The sequence below is a fragment of the Salvelinus namaycush genome, chromosome 31 (assembly GCF_016432855.1).
Source record: "Salvelinus namaycush isolate Seneca chromosome 31, SaNama_1.0, whole genome shotgun sequence".
Taxonomy (NCBI): Eukaryota; Metazoa; Chordata; class Actinopteri; order Salmoniformes; family Salmonidae; genus Salvelinus; species Salvelinus namaycush.
Genome location: NC_052337.1, coordinates 23,095,853 through 23,111,114, shown reverse-complemented (window position 1 = coordinate 23,111,114; position 15,262 = coordinate 23,095,853). Strand labels below are relative to the sequence as shown.

General features: G+C 41.4%; 1 protein-coding gene across 1 annotated transcript in view; it reads right to left on the bottom strand.

The window, feature by feature from the left end:
- The window catches only part of LOC120026441 (tumor necrosis factor receptor superfamily member 10B-like), a 33,500-nt gene extending 26,925 nt beyond the window's left edge, over nucleotides 1–6,575 (bottom strand). Inside the window, exon 1 of the mRNA XM_038971304.1 lies at nucleotides 6,346–6,575. Within this exon, the coding sequence (XP_038827232.1) occupies nucleotides 6,346–6,408 (63 nt within the window). The 5' untranslated portion in view covers nucleotides 6,409–6,575. The remainder of the gene's footprint in view (nucleotides 1–6,345) is intronic.
- Between the last annotated feature and the right edge of the window lie 8,687 nt (nucleotides 6,576–15,262).

Genomic DNA, 15,262 nt, shown 5'->3' with positions numbered 1-15,262 from the left:
AACAGTTAATAATAGTGAAGGCACCAATTTGAGAATGTTAGAGCAACTTCAACTATATCAAACATGTCTTGGCATGTTCCTCAGGTTAAGTGGGTGTCATAAATGCCAGCTATGTCAGGTGACACTCTTGCAGTCTGTCTCTCTGTCTGTCTGTCTACAGTGGCTACAGTAAACAGAAAACTGAGTTATGCATAAGGTGTTGGCAACAGGTGTATTTCCAGATGAACTTGGTCAACACATGACGTCATATTACATTTTAAACAGGTAAACGAGTTTTGGTCATGCGCTGTAAGTGGTTATGATATTTGACTGTATGTCTGGAATGAATGAGTAGTTAATAGAGGAACACGTCACCTTCACTAGTCCTTATCAACCCTTTTCACTGAGGAGATTACAGTAACAGGTGTGATTCAAAGATGTATATTGAATGTCTATTCAATGACATACATTTTAAAAACCGCCACTCTGTTTGTTCTGGTCCTTGGTGATAAAAATGATAGAGTGAAAAATGTTAACACGATCACACCTTCCCACCACATCCTTCCTTTTACGTTTTGAGGTTTGATATGAACTCTGAGAACCGATCAGTCAGACCTGTGAGTGAGTGTAACCACCACACTGACAACCTGCCCTCTGATTAAAAGTCTTGCACTGGGGTTGCATCATACTGTAGGCTGTAGTCTGCATGTGACTTCTCTACTCTATCAACGCCAGTGCTTGCAATGGAATGTAAGAGGTGCCAGCCTGGTACTCTTTCCTTTCACTGTTCCATGGTTTGTATCTTTGAGACAGTATTATAAAAGACAATATCATATAAGAGACATATTCTAAAGTTCTATAATTTTAGACTAGGCCTATATGTTTGCTATGTGACTTATAATTGTGAACCATACATAGCATGAAGTAGCTTTGGTGACCAATAGTGGATCCTATCCTTAGCCACACTGTTGAACTTGTACTTCTACTAATATAGAAGCAGTAGGCCTATAAATAGGCCTCCCTGATGGTTGTCTTTTCCTTCATTGCCCATAGAGATAGAGAGTGATTTCCTGTGTGAACCCACACCCAGTAAAGTAAACCAAACCACAGATAACATTTAGTGTAAATGAGTGCGGGCTGGGCATGACTAGATTGATGCCCCTAATAATCTGTAAATCTGTGTATTTTCTACACAGGAAGTTTACTGAAGAGACAGGCAAGTACACTGCAGTCGTTTGCAATGGAGTCGAGGGAGGACCATTGGGGGGGTTGAGCGTCCGCTTGATCAGGGGGGTTGAAAGTCTGCTCGCGGTCCCTTAGCAACAAGCATTGACTGGCGAGAAGACTTCAGAAGTTTCTGTCGTTTACAGAAGAGATAAACAATGACATCGCCACTCCAGAGAGAGAAGCAATTTGGTCTAAGTAGCGGAAAAATGCATGACTTCAAACTTGGATGTGATGATTAGGTTACTCTGTCCAAAACAACCTCGGGTGCTAGATTGTACACAGCAAATTGTCCAGTGTTACCTAGTGTTGATTTTCAGTGTAACATTTCTTTCTTTTTATTTATTTTATTTTTTACCCCCTTTTCCTCCCCAATTTCGTGATATCCAATTGCGATCTTGCCTCATCGCTGCAACTCCACAACGGGCTTGGGAGAGGCGAAGGTCGAGTCATGCGTCTTCCAAAACATGATCCGCCAAACCGTGCTTCTTAACACCTGCCCACTTAAACCGGAAGCCAGCTACACCAATGTGTCAAAGAAAACACTGTTCAACTGATGACCGAAGTTAGTCTGCAAACGCCCAGCCCACCACAAGGAGTCGCTAGAGCACGATGAGCCAAGTAAGGTGACGTATAGATTACAGCTCCCCACTCCCGACGTCGTGAGTGTTGGCTCCAGTACCTGTTGGGTACGGTCCAGAGGAGCGTTGTTGGGTTACGTTGGACGACATTCTAGATCCCAACATCATCTGAGATTTCCACTTCGCCGACCGGCCCGCTCCTCGCCTTCAGGGCCGTCGTCCTGGCCGGCGTCGTCTACTCCCACTCCCCTGCTCCGGCGTTCGACATCACCGGTTTGCTAACCACCGGTCCTGGCAACCCATCATTACGCACACCTGGCAACCATCAGTACGCACACCTGCACCCCATCATCAGTCACACCTGGACTTCATTACTACCTTGACTACTTACCATTTATCTACCACTCTGTTCTGTCATTCATCAGGTAGTATTGTTTATGTTTCCTTATTAGACGCTTCTCTTGTTTTGTATTCATCCTATATTCGTTGTCATTAAACTCACACAGCACTTGTTTCCTGACTCCCTGCGTCTACGTTACAGCATGTTACGAATTCTAGCTAGGTGGCTAACGTTAGCTAACACTTACAAGCGTCTAACATCTGCCACTCCAAATTCACTCCATTCATTAAAATCAATTTAACCAACACCCATCTATTTTTATGAATAACTGGACCTACCAATTAACCAAACCATATGGATTTGAATGAGAAGTATTTGAATAAACATTGGAATGTAAGAAGCAGACATAATTTAAAATAGGCTATATGTCATATTAAACAGCATATAGACACTCTAAATAGGTCAGGAGCCAGACATGGAGCCTAAGAAGGAATGAAAATTAATTATTTAGGCTCTATTATTTCAATTATTTCAAGGCTATAGCTTACAAAGAAATAAATTGTGAAGCATTTGCGAGTGCGACAAAATAGGCTGGTAGGGACATAAAGCCCTCAGCATTTAAACAACATTTTGTTGTATTAAATCATTCTAATCTATAAATTGCACATATTTTTTTATTTATTTGATATTTCACTTTTATTTAACCAGGTAGGCCAGTTGAGAACAAGTTATCATTTACAACTGCGACCTGGCCAAGATAAAGCAAAGCAGTGTGACACAAACAACAACACTGTCACGACTCCTACCGAAGGTGGCTCCCCTGCCTGTTCGGTCGTCGTCGCCGGTCTACTAGCCGCCACCGATCCCTTTTTCCTTTTCTGTTTGTTTGGTCTTATTAGTTGCACCTGTTTCTTATTGTGTTTCCTGATGTATGTCTATTTAAGCCTGTTAGGCCCGCCTAGGTTTGTGCGGGATTATTTTCTGTTAGTGTGTGGATGTTCATTTTTTATGTTGCTTTCCCGGACATTTTGGGTCCTGTGTATGGGCCGGTCAGTTGATGCGCCGTGTGTTTTGGCGTGACCGTTTTCCCAGGATAATAATAAATTTATTCGAACCCTCTGTTCTCTGCGCCTGACTCCAACCCACCTTTCCTTAAGGACTCTGACAAACACAGAGTTACACATGGAATAAACAAACGTACAGTCAACAACACAATAGAAAAGTCTATATACAGTGTGTGCAAATGAAGTAAGATTAGGGAGGTAAGGTAATAAATAGGCCGTAGTGGCAAAATAATTACAATTTAGCAAATTAACACTGGAATGATAGATGTGCAGAAGATGAATGTGCAAGTAGAGATACTGGGGTGCAAAGGAGCACAAAAAAATATATAACAATATGGGGATGATGTAGTTGGATGGGGTATTTACAGATTGGCTATGTACAGGTGCAATGATCTGTAAGCTGCTCTGATAGCTGATGCTTAAAGTTAGAGAATGAGATATGACTCTCCAGCTTCAGTGATTTTTGCAATTTGTTACAGTCATTGGCAGCAGAGAACTGGAAGGAAAGGCAGCCAAACTAGGAACTGGCTTTGGGGGTGACCAGTGAAATATACCTGCTGGAGCGCGTGCTATGGGTGGGTGCTGCTATGGTGACCAGTGAGCTGAGATAAGGCTGGGCTTTACCTAGCAAAGACTTATAGATGACCTGTAGCCAGTGGGTTTGGTGACAAATTTGAAGCGAGGGCCAGCCAATGAGAGCATACAGTGGTTATTATTACCCAGTGGTGGGTTGTGGCTTAATTAGAATTAGATGAAAAATAACTTTTGTGCCTTTAAATTCATTTTTAAAATTAATGTTTAGAAACACGAGTTTGTCCAGTCTGTGGCTTCAGGCTCATGCGATGGTGCCTGGATAGCCGGCCAGCAGCGGAGAATATCCTCTCCACACTTGCAGAGCCACTGGGGATGCTAAACACCATTTTGGCCACTCTGGGCAGAGATGCAGAGTTGTTCTTTTATTCTTCTATAGGTAGGCCTAAAGATTTTTAGGCATAATAACTCATTAAAAACAGAAAGCCCTTTGAACGTGAGAAAATTATGGCCTATTGTATAGATAATAGAACGAAAATGAACTAAATGTTTAAGCGATCTGATTTTTAGTCTATAAATACTTTGCTACAATGACACACTTAGTTATCTACCCACCTCGTTCCTTTATTTTAGCATGTGCATGTAGCATGCTTTTGGGATACGTATCTTTTCAGATTACACAATGATTCTTTAGTTGTGGACACTACATCACCACATTTCCTCTCTTGCTCTTGGTCCTCATCTTTGTAAGTCACCTTGATTTAGCACCTGTGCGTTTTATCAGTTTCTTTATGAAAATATTTAGCAAACTCTGTGACAGTAGCTAAAACAAGGGACTATAGCAGCACACAAGTAGACTGCAAATGCATGCTGGGGCGGGTATGGCGTGAGCTCGTGAAGTGAGCGCTACTGGAGCGAAATTGGAGTGGGCGAGAAGGTAGAAGCTCCAGCCTTTGGGAATCTTGCTCCACGCTGCAGTCAAATTGGGCACGCTCCGCTCACAAACTCTGGTCACTAACCAATACAGTAATGGTTGGTATTTCCAAAGGCACTCTTTGGAAATATGCAAATATGCAAATGTCTTAATTTAACACTGAAAAGTGTGGACCCATATAGACACTGGACCAATGTTAAAATGTAACACTGTCAGTGTTGATTTAACACTGGAGTATTTGCTGTTTAGTGGTAGAAAAGCCTTCTATGTAGCCTACCCTACCCAATCAATCAATTTAACCAATTGACAACAATAAAGAAAATACCACCAATGTGGAAATAAATGAATAAATAAATAAATATCTGAATGAATTGTATTTCCATGAAAATTACTCACAAATTGGTTGTTATTTCAGTTTGTCACTCATTTAAAAACAATCCCAACATATTTATTTCTATGAATTTCTCCAACAGTATATTTCGTGGAAAACCCAAAGGGTCTTTTATCCGAGGTTAAGTGTTTCAGGTTTTACTGATGCCATATTTATAGTGTCAGGTTTTGGCACTGCACGGCTGGAAAAAACAACAGCACAGCACTGAATGGCCCTTTCTGTGTGGAATAAACTTTACATTGGCAGGACTAGCTATGACTCTATTAAATATATAGGCATGTGTGTGTGTGTGTGTGTGTGTTTGTGTGTCTGTCTGTCTGTGACCTAGGGATGTAGGACAGTTGAAATTCCTTTTCAACAGTACTGTATTCAGTAATATTGACGCTGGAATATTTTGCAGACCACATTTCTCTGCATACCATGAGTTCTACATACTTTGTACTTCAACTACAAGTAAAGAGGTGCTAAACCATGTATTGATCGACACTAAACTGTAGTGAGGTGTTATTAAAATGTAGGTACAAACTAACAAGTATATGTACCCCCATTCACATCAAGGTAATAACTAGCCTATACATTCAATAGAAAAATGCCACACAATCATATCATGAAATAATGACAAGCATTTAGCCAGTGTTTCAAATTGTTTGAGTAGAGACCAACCAACCAGGCAATGGTTTGATCCAATGTCCCAGACAGTCAGTGCTGATGCCTGGGGGCTGAATTAATAGGGTGGGATCATGTCCCGCACCAGATGGTGACTGTTGTCATGGGGGAAGGGGCCAAAATTATACAACACATGTACAGTTAAGTAGCCTACAGTATAAACGTTCAATACTGTACATGAATAGTTACAATGTTTCCCAGTAAACAAACAAACACCACTGATAATACGCAGCATTAATCACGCAATGATGTTCATTCGCAGTGGGCTACAATTTGAGAGACTACCGAAAGTTATAGTTGAATAAGGAGTAGAGAACGGACGGCTGAGATTGCTGTAGCCTAACCTATTGTATCTCGAGTCTGCGGCGAGCGGCTGCTCGAGCGTGGCCCCTCGCCCGAGAGCAAGTTGTAAACTTCAGGTAAACGTCAGTCTTCGTTTGTAAACGGTTAAATAAAGTAGCTTAGGTACTCAATCTGCATAGCATTGGGCCATCGGTACTATTCCAGCCGGAGTAAAAGTTACTTTGTATCGTTCAAACTACAAGGAATCCCATTAACAAAGTGGCCTTGATAGGACATATAGGCTATGTTACAACAACATAGAATACTATATAATACATTATTTATTTTCTTACCGAACATTTCATGAACGTCAAATCGAAGATCATCACGGAACTCCAAACTCCAGCGACTATCATTCAAATTTCAACCTCGTGTAGAAATCTAAAACTTCCTTTCAAACACAACTATTTTTTTAAATAAAGCATTTTAAGTAAAACATCCAGTTGTTTCCATGTATTTAGTTATAAAAGCGATACGTTCTGAAGACGCGTCTGTTTTACGCACTCACACTTGAGAGACTGTCCCACCGATGGCATAATTCTTTCGAAGAAAATCCTCTACACTCATTGACGTCATCCCTGCCCATAGACCAATCACACAACTTCATTTGGAGTGGAAAAAACAATGTCAAAAACAATGTCACTCCCAACATTTAGAAGTAGGCCGACGTAACTGTGAAAAATGAAACAATGTTTGATACACGTTGGACGTTCTTTTTTCATTCAATCCAACAACAATATGTTCATTATTAGTAATTCATTCTACAATAACCTCAATGCTGTAAGTAGGCTGAACAAGATTTCTTATTTATTTTAAGACAGACTAGCACACTCTGTATAAGTGGGGATGTTTAGGTGTTGTAATCGTTCAGAACATTTAGAAATGTGTAGGGTTGACATAATTGCCACATGACAGAGTGACTATCTGAACTTTCGGTAAAGTACCTGAATAAGCTGCATGTATGGCTCTCAGATGAACTGATTCATTAGGACCAGTTATTGCACCCAGGGGAATTCCAGCACTTGATTGTGTTCTTTAAATTACAGGATCCATTCTGCCAGTGCCAGACAATGATGCAACACAGATATTGTGCAATCAACAAACCTGTGACTTTACTCAAGTAAAGACTAAAGACGAGGAATTACTATGTCAGTTCACGGGATAAGCTAGGCCAACTTCCCTTTTTATTTGTCTGTAGAGGATTTTTGACCCTGAAATAAAATAAGTGACATTTCATTTACAGTAATTTAACATCTTTAGTGTAGATCTTCAACCCATCTCTAGAATGTTTTAGTTTCAACAGTGTAATGGTGTAATTCAATACCATTGGATAAAATGTGGCTTCCATTAGGCATGTGTTTTTGGTGTCAATTAAGATAAAGGCTTAGTCAAGCCTAGCAACCCAAGATGTAAGTTAGCTGTAGTTCCACAGGTAATACCTCATATGTAGGTACGATTAGAATGATGTAGGCTCGAAACTTCACTGATGCAATAGTACTACTGTTGGTCACATTGACATCCTCCCTTGCTAGGCTCTCTATGATAACTTACACAGATGGTGAACAAGACTATATTGGCCATATTCTTACTGCATGTAGGATGCAGTATAGCCGGAGCTGAGCAGCATCTGTATGAGAGTGTCTGGGTACATGTTGACAACTGTTATGCCAGCTATGCTAGGAAAATGCTCAATTGACAAAATACGTGGTGGAGAGTGAAAGGATTTTCCTTCGCCCACTGTACAAATAGAACTCCTCCACTTCTACGTATCTGACTAAAACAATTATCTTTGGGCTGGCCATCACACACCTCTGATGTAAAAAAGAACACCAGAGAAAAACATTAAAGTGCCACTGTAGTGAGACTTGTGTGTAACCATCAAACTACAGAAGGTTTGACTCTGGGCTTGACTCATACTTGTGGCTTGCCATTGGAAACCCTAATCCTGGCGAGCATAAACAGTGAGCTCAGTCTTCACATAGAGATGCTGTTTACTCACACTCTGCCTTTATGTTTGGCTTGAGTAATGAAATCCTCACTGAATCCTAGAAGGAGAGAAACAAATATAGTGCAGTGTATCTGTTGATAGCCTAATGCCAAAAGGAAGTGTTACATTTTTTCTGAGCCAAATCAATCATCTCCCTGCTATAGTTTGAAGATATGAACATGACTAAACACTTTACCCTGTTGAATTTTGGCACAACAAAATAGTTCAAGTTGAATAACAGATGCATAATCCCCATTCAAAAGTTTTCACATAAAATAAACTTGTGTTTCAGTTTTTGTACTATCTAGGAAATCGGCGACCATTTATTCCCCTCGGCTCACATCCTGTGTTACTTCTTGTGCATGAGGTCATTGCACGACTTAACAACAGAAAGTGTTGTGATAGGCTTGTTTACAAGCCTCTCTGGCCTCTCCTGACATAACCAGCAGTTGCTATTACACACTGACTGGTTTGGACACTGGAACTAGTACTGTATGGGCCATCTATAACATTTAACATTTACATTTAAGTCATTTAGCAGACGCTCTTATCCAGAGCGACTTACAAACTGACATGGTCCACCCACACAGACAGCGGGGTGAAGAAGGCGCAGCAGTGCCTCTTCAACTTCAGGAGGCTGAAGAAATTCGGCTTGTCACCAAAACACTCACAAACTTTTACAGATGCACAATCGAGAGCATCCTGTCGGGCTGTATCACCGCCTGGTACGGCAACTGCTCCGCCCATAACCGTAAGGATCTCCAGAGGGTAGTGAGGTCTGCACAACACATCACCGGGGGCAAACTACCTGCCCTCCAGGACACCTACACCACCCGATGTCACAGGAAGGTCAAAAAGACCATCAAGGACAACAACCACCCAAGCCACTGCCTGTTCACCCCGCTATCATCTAGAAGGCGAGATCAGTACAGGTGCATCAAAGCAGGGACCGAGAGACTGAAAAACAGCTTATATCTCAAGGCCATCAGACTGTTAAACAGCCATCACTAACATTGAGTGGCTGCTGCCAACATACTGACTCAACTCTAGCCACTTTAATAATGGAAAAATGTATGTAATAAATGTATCACTAGCCACTTTAAACAATGCCACTTAATATAATGTTTACATACCCTACATTACTCATCTCATATGTATATACTGTACTCTATATCATCTACTGCATCTTGCCATCTTGATGTAATAAATGTATCACTAGCCACTTTAAACAATGCCACTTTATATAATATTTACATACCCTACATTACTCATCTCATATGTATATACTGTACTCTATACCATCTACTGCATCTTGCCACCTTGATGTAATAAATGTATCACTAGCCACTTTAAACAATGCCACTTTATATAATGTTTACATACCCTACATTACTCATCTCATATGTAAATACTGTACTCTATACCATCTACTGCATCTTGCCTATGCAGTTCGGCCATCACTCATTCAAATATTTTTATGTACATATTCTTATTCATTCCTTTACACTTGTGTGTATAAGGTGGTTGTTGTGAAATTGTTAGGTTAGATTACTTGTTAGATATTACTGCATGTTCGGAACTAGAGCACAATGTCACGCCCTGACCTTAGAGATCCTTTTTATGTCTCTATTTTGGTTTGGTCAGGGCGTGAGTTGGGGTGGGCATTCTATGTCTTGGTTCTATGTGGTTTATTTCTATGTGTTTGGCCGGGTGTGGTTCTCAATCAGAGGCAACTGTCTATCGTTGTCTCTGATTGAGAACCATACTTAGGCTGCCCTTTTTCCCTCTTTCTGTGTGGGATCTTGTTCTTTGTTTGTGTGCCGCTAGGTTGCATGACGTAGCTGTTCGGTCGTCGTATTCTTTTGTTGTGTCGTAGTTTCACTTCGTGATTAAAATTATGTGGAACTCAAAGAACGCTGCGCCTTGGTCTCATTCTTCCCAGGACGATCGTTACACACAAGCACTTCGTTACACTCGCATTAACATCTGCTAACCATGTGTATGTGACAAATAACATTTTATTTTATTTGATATAAGAAATGCAAAAAAAAAATGTATGTCCAGCAAGCTATTCTAGTCTAGCTTTTCCTGCATGGGACTCCAAGAGCTAAGGACTGTTTTTTAAGGAGAGAGACCAGAAGAGCACAAGTGCATGTGTATTGCGCAAGAGACAGCGGCTATAAGTTAGAAGCTTATTATGCATTACCCATCATTAATTAGCTACATATCTGACTAATACTGCATATAATTTATTACCTGAGAGAGGTAGGCTAGGACATCTATATATAGCGCTATACAGTGCCTTCGGAAAGTATTCAGACCCCTTTAATTTTCCACATTTTGTTACGTTACAGCCTTCTTCTAAAATATATTAAAGTGTTTTTTTCCCCCATCAACCTCATCAATAGATGTTTAGATTTTTTGACATTTTTGCAATAAAAAAAACAAAAGATCACATTTATATAAGTATTCAGATCCTTTACTCAGTACTTTGTTGAAGCACCTTTAGCAGTAATACAGCCTCGAGTCTTCTTGAGTATGACGCTACAAGCTTGGCACACCTGTATTTGGGGAGTTTCTCCCAATCTTCTCTGCAGATCCTCTCAAGCTCTGTCAGGTTGGATGGGGACCGTCGCTGCACAGCTATTTTCTGGTCTCAAGGATCTCTCTGTAATTTGCTCCGTTCATCTTTTCCTTGATCCTGACTTGTGTCCCAGTCCCTGCTGCTGAAAAACATCCCCACAGCATAATTCTGCCACCACCGTGCTTCACCGTAGGGATGGTGCTAGGTTTTCTCCAGACGTGACGCTTGGCATTCAGGCCAAAAAGTTTAATCTTGGTTTCATCAGACCAGAGAATCTTGTTTCTCCTGGTCTGAGTCCTTTAGGTGCCTTTTGGCAAACTCCAAGCTGGCTGTTATGTGCCTTTGACTGAGGACTGCCTTCCGTCTTGCCACAGTCTTGTATTGAACAGTAATATATTGTTTGTAACCCCTATCTTCCTCTATTTTGTGAATGTGAATAAATTCCCTTTTCTTGAAGGGATTACATTCGATTAATTAGTTGACATGTGACCAGGAGATAACCTTGCATTTCCTGTGTGGACGGATGGGAAGCAAGATAGAGGAGGACTCCACTTGGAGGGATGGGGGACCAAAAAAAAGGGAAGGAAAACCATCCTGACCGTCAATGACTTATCTTGTGACGGATGTTGGGTATTGTTTCTCCAGGCTTTTCAGGAAGGCTGAAAAAGAGAGAGAGAAACTGAGCTCGGATGTTGATTTTTCCCAGTTTGCCTGTTGATAACAGGGGGAACAGGGGTTGTGATTTCACCTGGCTGGAGGACTCACTTTGAAATTCACTTTCAGGGGAGACCTCATGTGGTTCTCCACTGATGCTTGGAAATACTTAGTTTTACTGTGCATGAACTATGTCATGAAATACTTTTGCTATTTTTTTGGCACTTTTTAGCACTTTGCACTTTCATCTTTTGTATTATTTGAGTATAGATTAAATAAGTATACTTTTGCATCTCAGCCTCATTGGTTTTCTTCCTTTTTATGGTTTGAGTGTGAGAAAAACTATTTTACTGAGCATGAACTTCTACATGAAATACTGCATGCAATACCATACTGTGCACAAACAGATTGAACATACGGTTAGAGTTGTCTCATGTTGCACTAACAATGATAATGTGGCAGTATCCTGAAGTTAATTTCTAGGATGTGGTACTCTACAGTATGCAAGGGATAATCAACGACAGGCTGAGTTGAGAAACTTTGATTTGCTCTATTACAGTGTTCCCTGTATTGGACACAACTGTCTTATGAATGCTAAACATCTGATCAGTTCCATCATGTACTTCGATCAACACATTAGACCTGGCACTGTTTCTAAACCCCCTTTTGTATTACATTTAGGATTTATCTTTACAAGACACTAAGTGGTAATACACGTGTGACCGAAACATGTTAGTTTGTGATAATCTACACAAACTAACGATAACCTTATCAGAAGTGTAACAACTCATGCCGTACCCAAAGCATTAGTTGACCGACTTGAATTAGACAGGAAACGGTGTATGGGGGTGTCTCCCAATGCAGCATTACAATGACCGTATAGGCACCAGGAAAGGTTGCCAATTGACCTCCAGTTTATCTTGTCAGACTATGTAACTATGGGTTGACACCGGGTGAGAGTGAGTGAGTGAGTTGTTCAACAACACTAATAAATGACAGAAAAGTGACAAAACAGACAGTGGGATCATGAGTTAGTACACAGCAGTTGTGCAGGCCAGCCTCAACCCACATCACCCATGCATTCACAACATGTAGGCTGTCAACACCCTGACACAGACAGAACAATACAGCCATAGAAACTGTACGTCCCAGCAGTACAGAGTACATTGAACACGCAGTCCTACAGGAACCTCTTGTGGTGTTGCTAAGAAGCAATTCTTGACAATATCATATTCAGCATACAGAAGGAGAATTTCAGTATCTCACAAACACACATTGGGAATTCAATGTTTAAAGGAGCCTTTCTCTTGAATATGTCACACAGATATAGGAATTCAATAAAACTGTTTTAAAGGAACTCTTCTCTTGACTATCTCACCAACACACATTGGGAATTCAAGGAAGTAATTTTTTAAGTACAGGGGTGCTTTAAGAGTGACAGGGAGTGAGATAGCGCAAGGGCAACAACCGAGGGAGCTGCACTGTCTGTTTACCGTCAAAGGTCAGGGGACGTGGGGGTGAGTGTTCTGTTGAGATGGAGGTCAAGGCCGGACAGGCAGGGGATTACGACTGCTGATGTTTCTGCTGCTCTGGTTAGGGGAATGGAGCATGAGTCTCACACACACACACACACACACACACACACACACACACACACACACACACACACACACACACACACACACACACACACACACACACACACACACACACACACACACACACACACACACACACACAGGAGGGCATGATCAAGCTGCATTGTAATGTGGCCTGGTTGGTCATCTGACGCTTTTTCCTTCTCAAACCTAGTAGAGGACAGGGAGGATGCCTCAACTCACCACAGGATTAACACCATGAATAGGGTGGGAGAATGAGCCTCTGCTCTGGCTGTGTGTGTATGTGTGTAGATGTGTGTGTGTGTGGGGGGGGGCGGGGGGGTAATTTGAGAGAGTTTAAGACAATGACACAAGGGAAAAATTAAGAAAGAAAGAAAGAAAGAAAGAGAGGGAGAGAGAGAGAGAAGAAAGAGAGATGGACAAATAGGGAAGAGTAGAAGAAAGTGTGAGAGAAAGAGAAAGAGGGAAAAAATTAAGAGAAATGGAGAGAGTAAGGGAAAGGAAGGGAGGGGAGAGAAAGAGAGAAAGTGTGTGAGAGAGAGACAGAGACATTGGAGGAGGAACCATGCATCAGCCACTGTCTGGTCCAGCGAGAGGCAGTTGGCAGCTGGCTCTCTACCAGGCACAAATGTACAGTAATTCAAAGCATGCGACTTGACGCCGGTCCTTGGGAGTGGGAGCCGTGCGGTCACACATGCATGCGCACACACACAAACACACACACACACACAGTCCACGTGACTGCAATTATGTACATTTCTATAGCAAATGCATACTTCAGCTAATCACATTACAGACGCTATGGTCCCTTCAAGAAAAACAACATTTCCCAAATGACTTCCCTGTCCTTTTATAGAGAAATGTATTTATATGCTGCATCCAAATAGCATTACAAAACCAGTAACATCAGAGGTCAGTAAAATCAGATCTAACGTTTCAATTAGTGTTTGAAAAACAACACAACAATACCTCTGTTCCAATGCACCCAGCAAAGAGCGAACTGTTTTGTTCCAAATTCCAACTCAATTACAGGTACATATCTGATTTTACGTAGGAACATATTAATATAGATCAACTCAACAAACACAAATGAGTGAGGTCCAAACAACAAGTAATACAGATGTTCATTTTACCAGTTTCTCACAGCAGGAAAATAATCCTGCAGCAACAGGCTTTAATTAATGGACATTTTTTGTAGGGGTTGATACATTTTTAAATAGGAAAATAAAGTCTAAAATGTTCATATGGGAATTACAAACAATCAAACTTGCCTTTTTTAAAATTTAAATCCTACAAGCTTGCATTTCCTGCAACAACAGGGTGATCAAATTAAGATCCTACCTCTCTAACAGCAGGAAAGGGAGAGAGTAAAAGACTGTAAGACAAGAAGGGTCATAGATGAAAGAGTGCACTTTAAAACATGGCCAGTTGGTGAGCGAGAAAACAAGACTTTTGTAAAGATTCGCTCTCATGAGCTTCACATGACTTGCATTTACCCCTCTCTTTATTCTCGCTCTCTCTCTTTGCTCTTCTCCTTTCTCCCTCTGTACTCTGTTCTCTCCCTTCTCTCCCCTCCTGCCCCCTCCTCTCCTCTTTGTGCAGCAGCGAGCACACAGACTTCCTGTGTGCCCCGGCCTGAATGGTATGCATAGGGAGTGGGTGTCTGGGAGGCCTTTCATCCGGCCTGGAAAGAAAAGAAAAGTCAAGAGAGGGAACGAAGAAAAGAGAAAGAGAGTTGAGAATCATCTTTAATCCGATGGCAGCGCAGTTGTCCAGGGGCAGGCAAGGGGGCGAGGGGGGGGGGGGGGGGGGGCTGGGGGGGGGGGGTGTATTAGGGTGTGTTGGAGGGGGAGGGAGTGGGTGAAGGTCTGGGTTTAGCCAGGGATGTGTAGTGTCTGGTGGGGATGGAGGCCTGGTCTTGCCAGCCTTGCTGTAGCCAGCCCTGCGACACATGACTTCTGGAAGAGAGAGAGACACTTTGCATGGCTGGGGTACTGAGCTAATGCTAGCTGTACCAAAGTCTTAGAATGAGTAGAACAGATATGGCGTTAGAATCAGGTGAATATTTCACATTTTCCGTCATGAACTGTGGTGGCTGGCATATAGACTTTGCCATTGCTGCATCTGTCTGAGAAAGGCATTCAATTCTGAGAGATGCCATGATAAATATAGAGTGTTTCTTGGTAGTCTTAAACAGATATTCTTTGAAACAAAAGTATACACCTCACACACATGGTTATGGGCTTACAAAAAAAGGACAACTGTACCATGTCAGAGTTAAAATGTATTCAATTTTGAGTTTGCATCCCAATATTACACTTTATATACTGTTATTTTTTTGTTTGTTTAAATAAAATGTATTAATT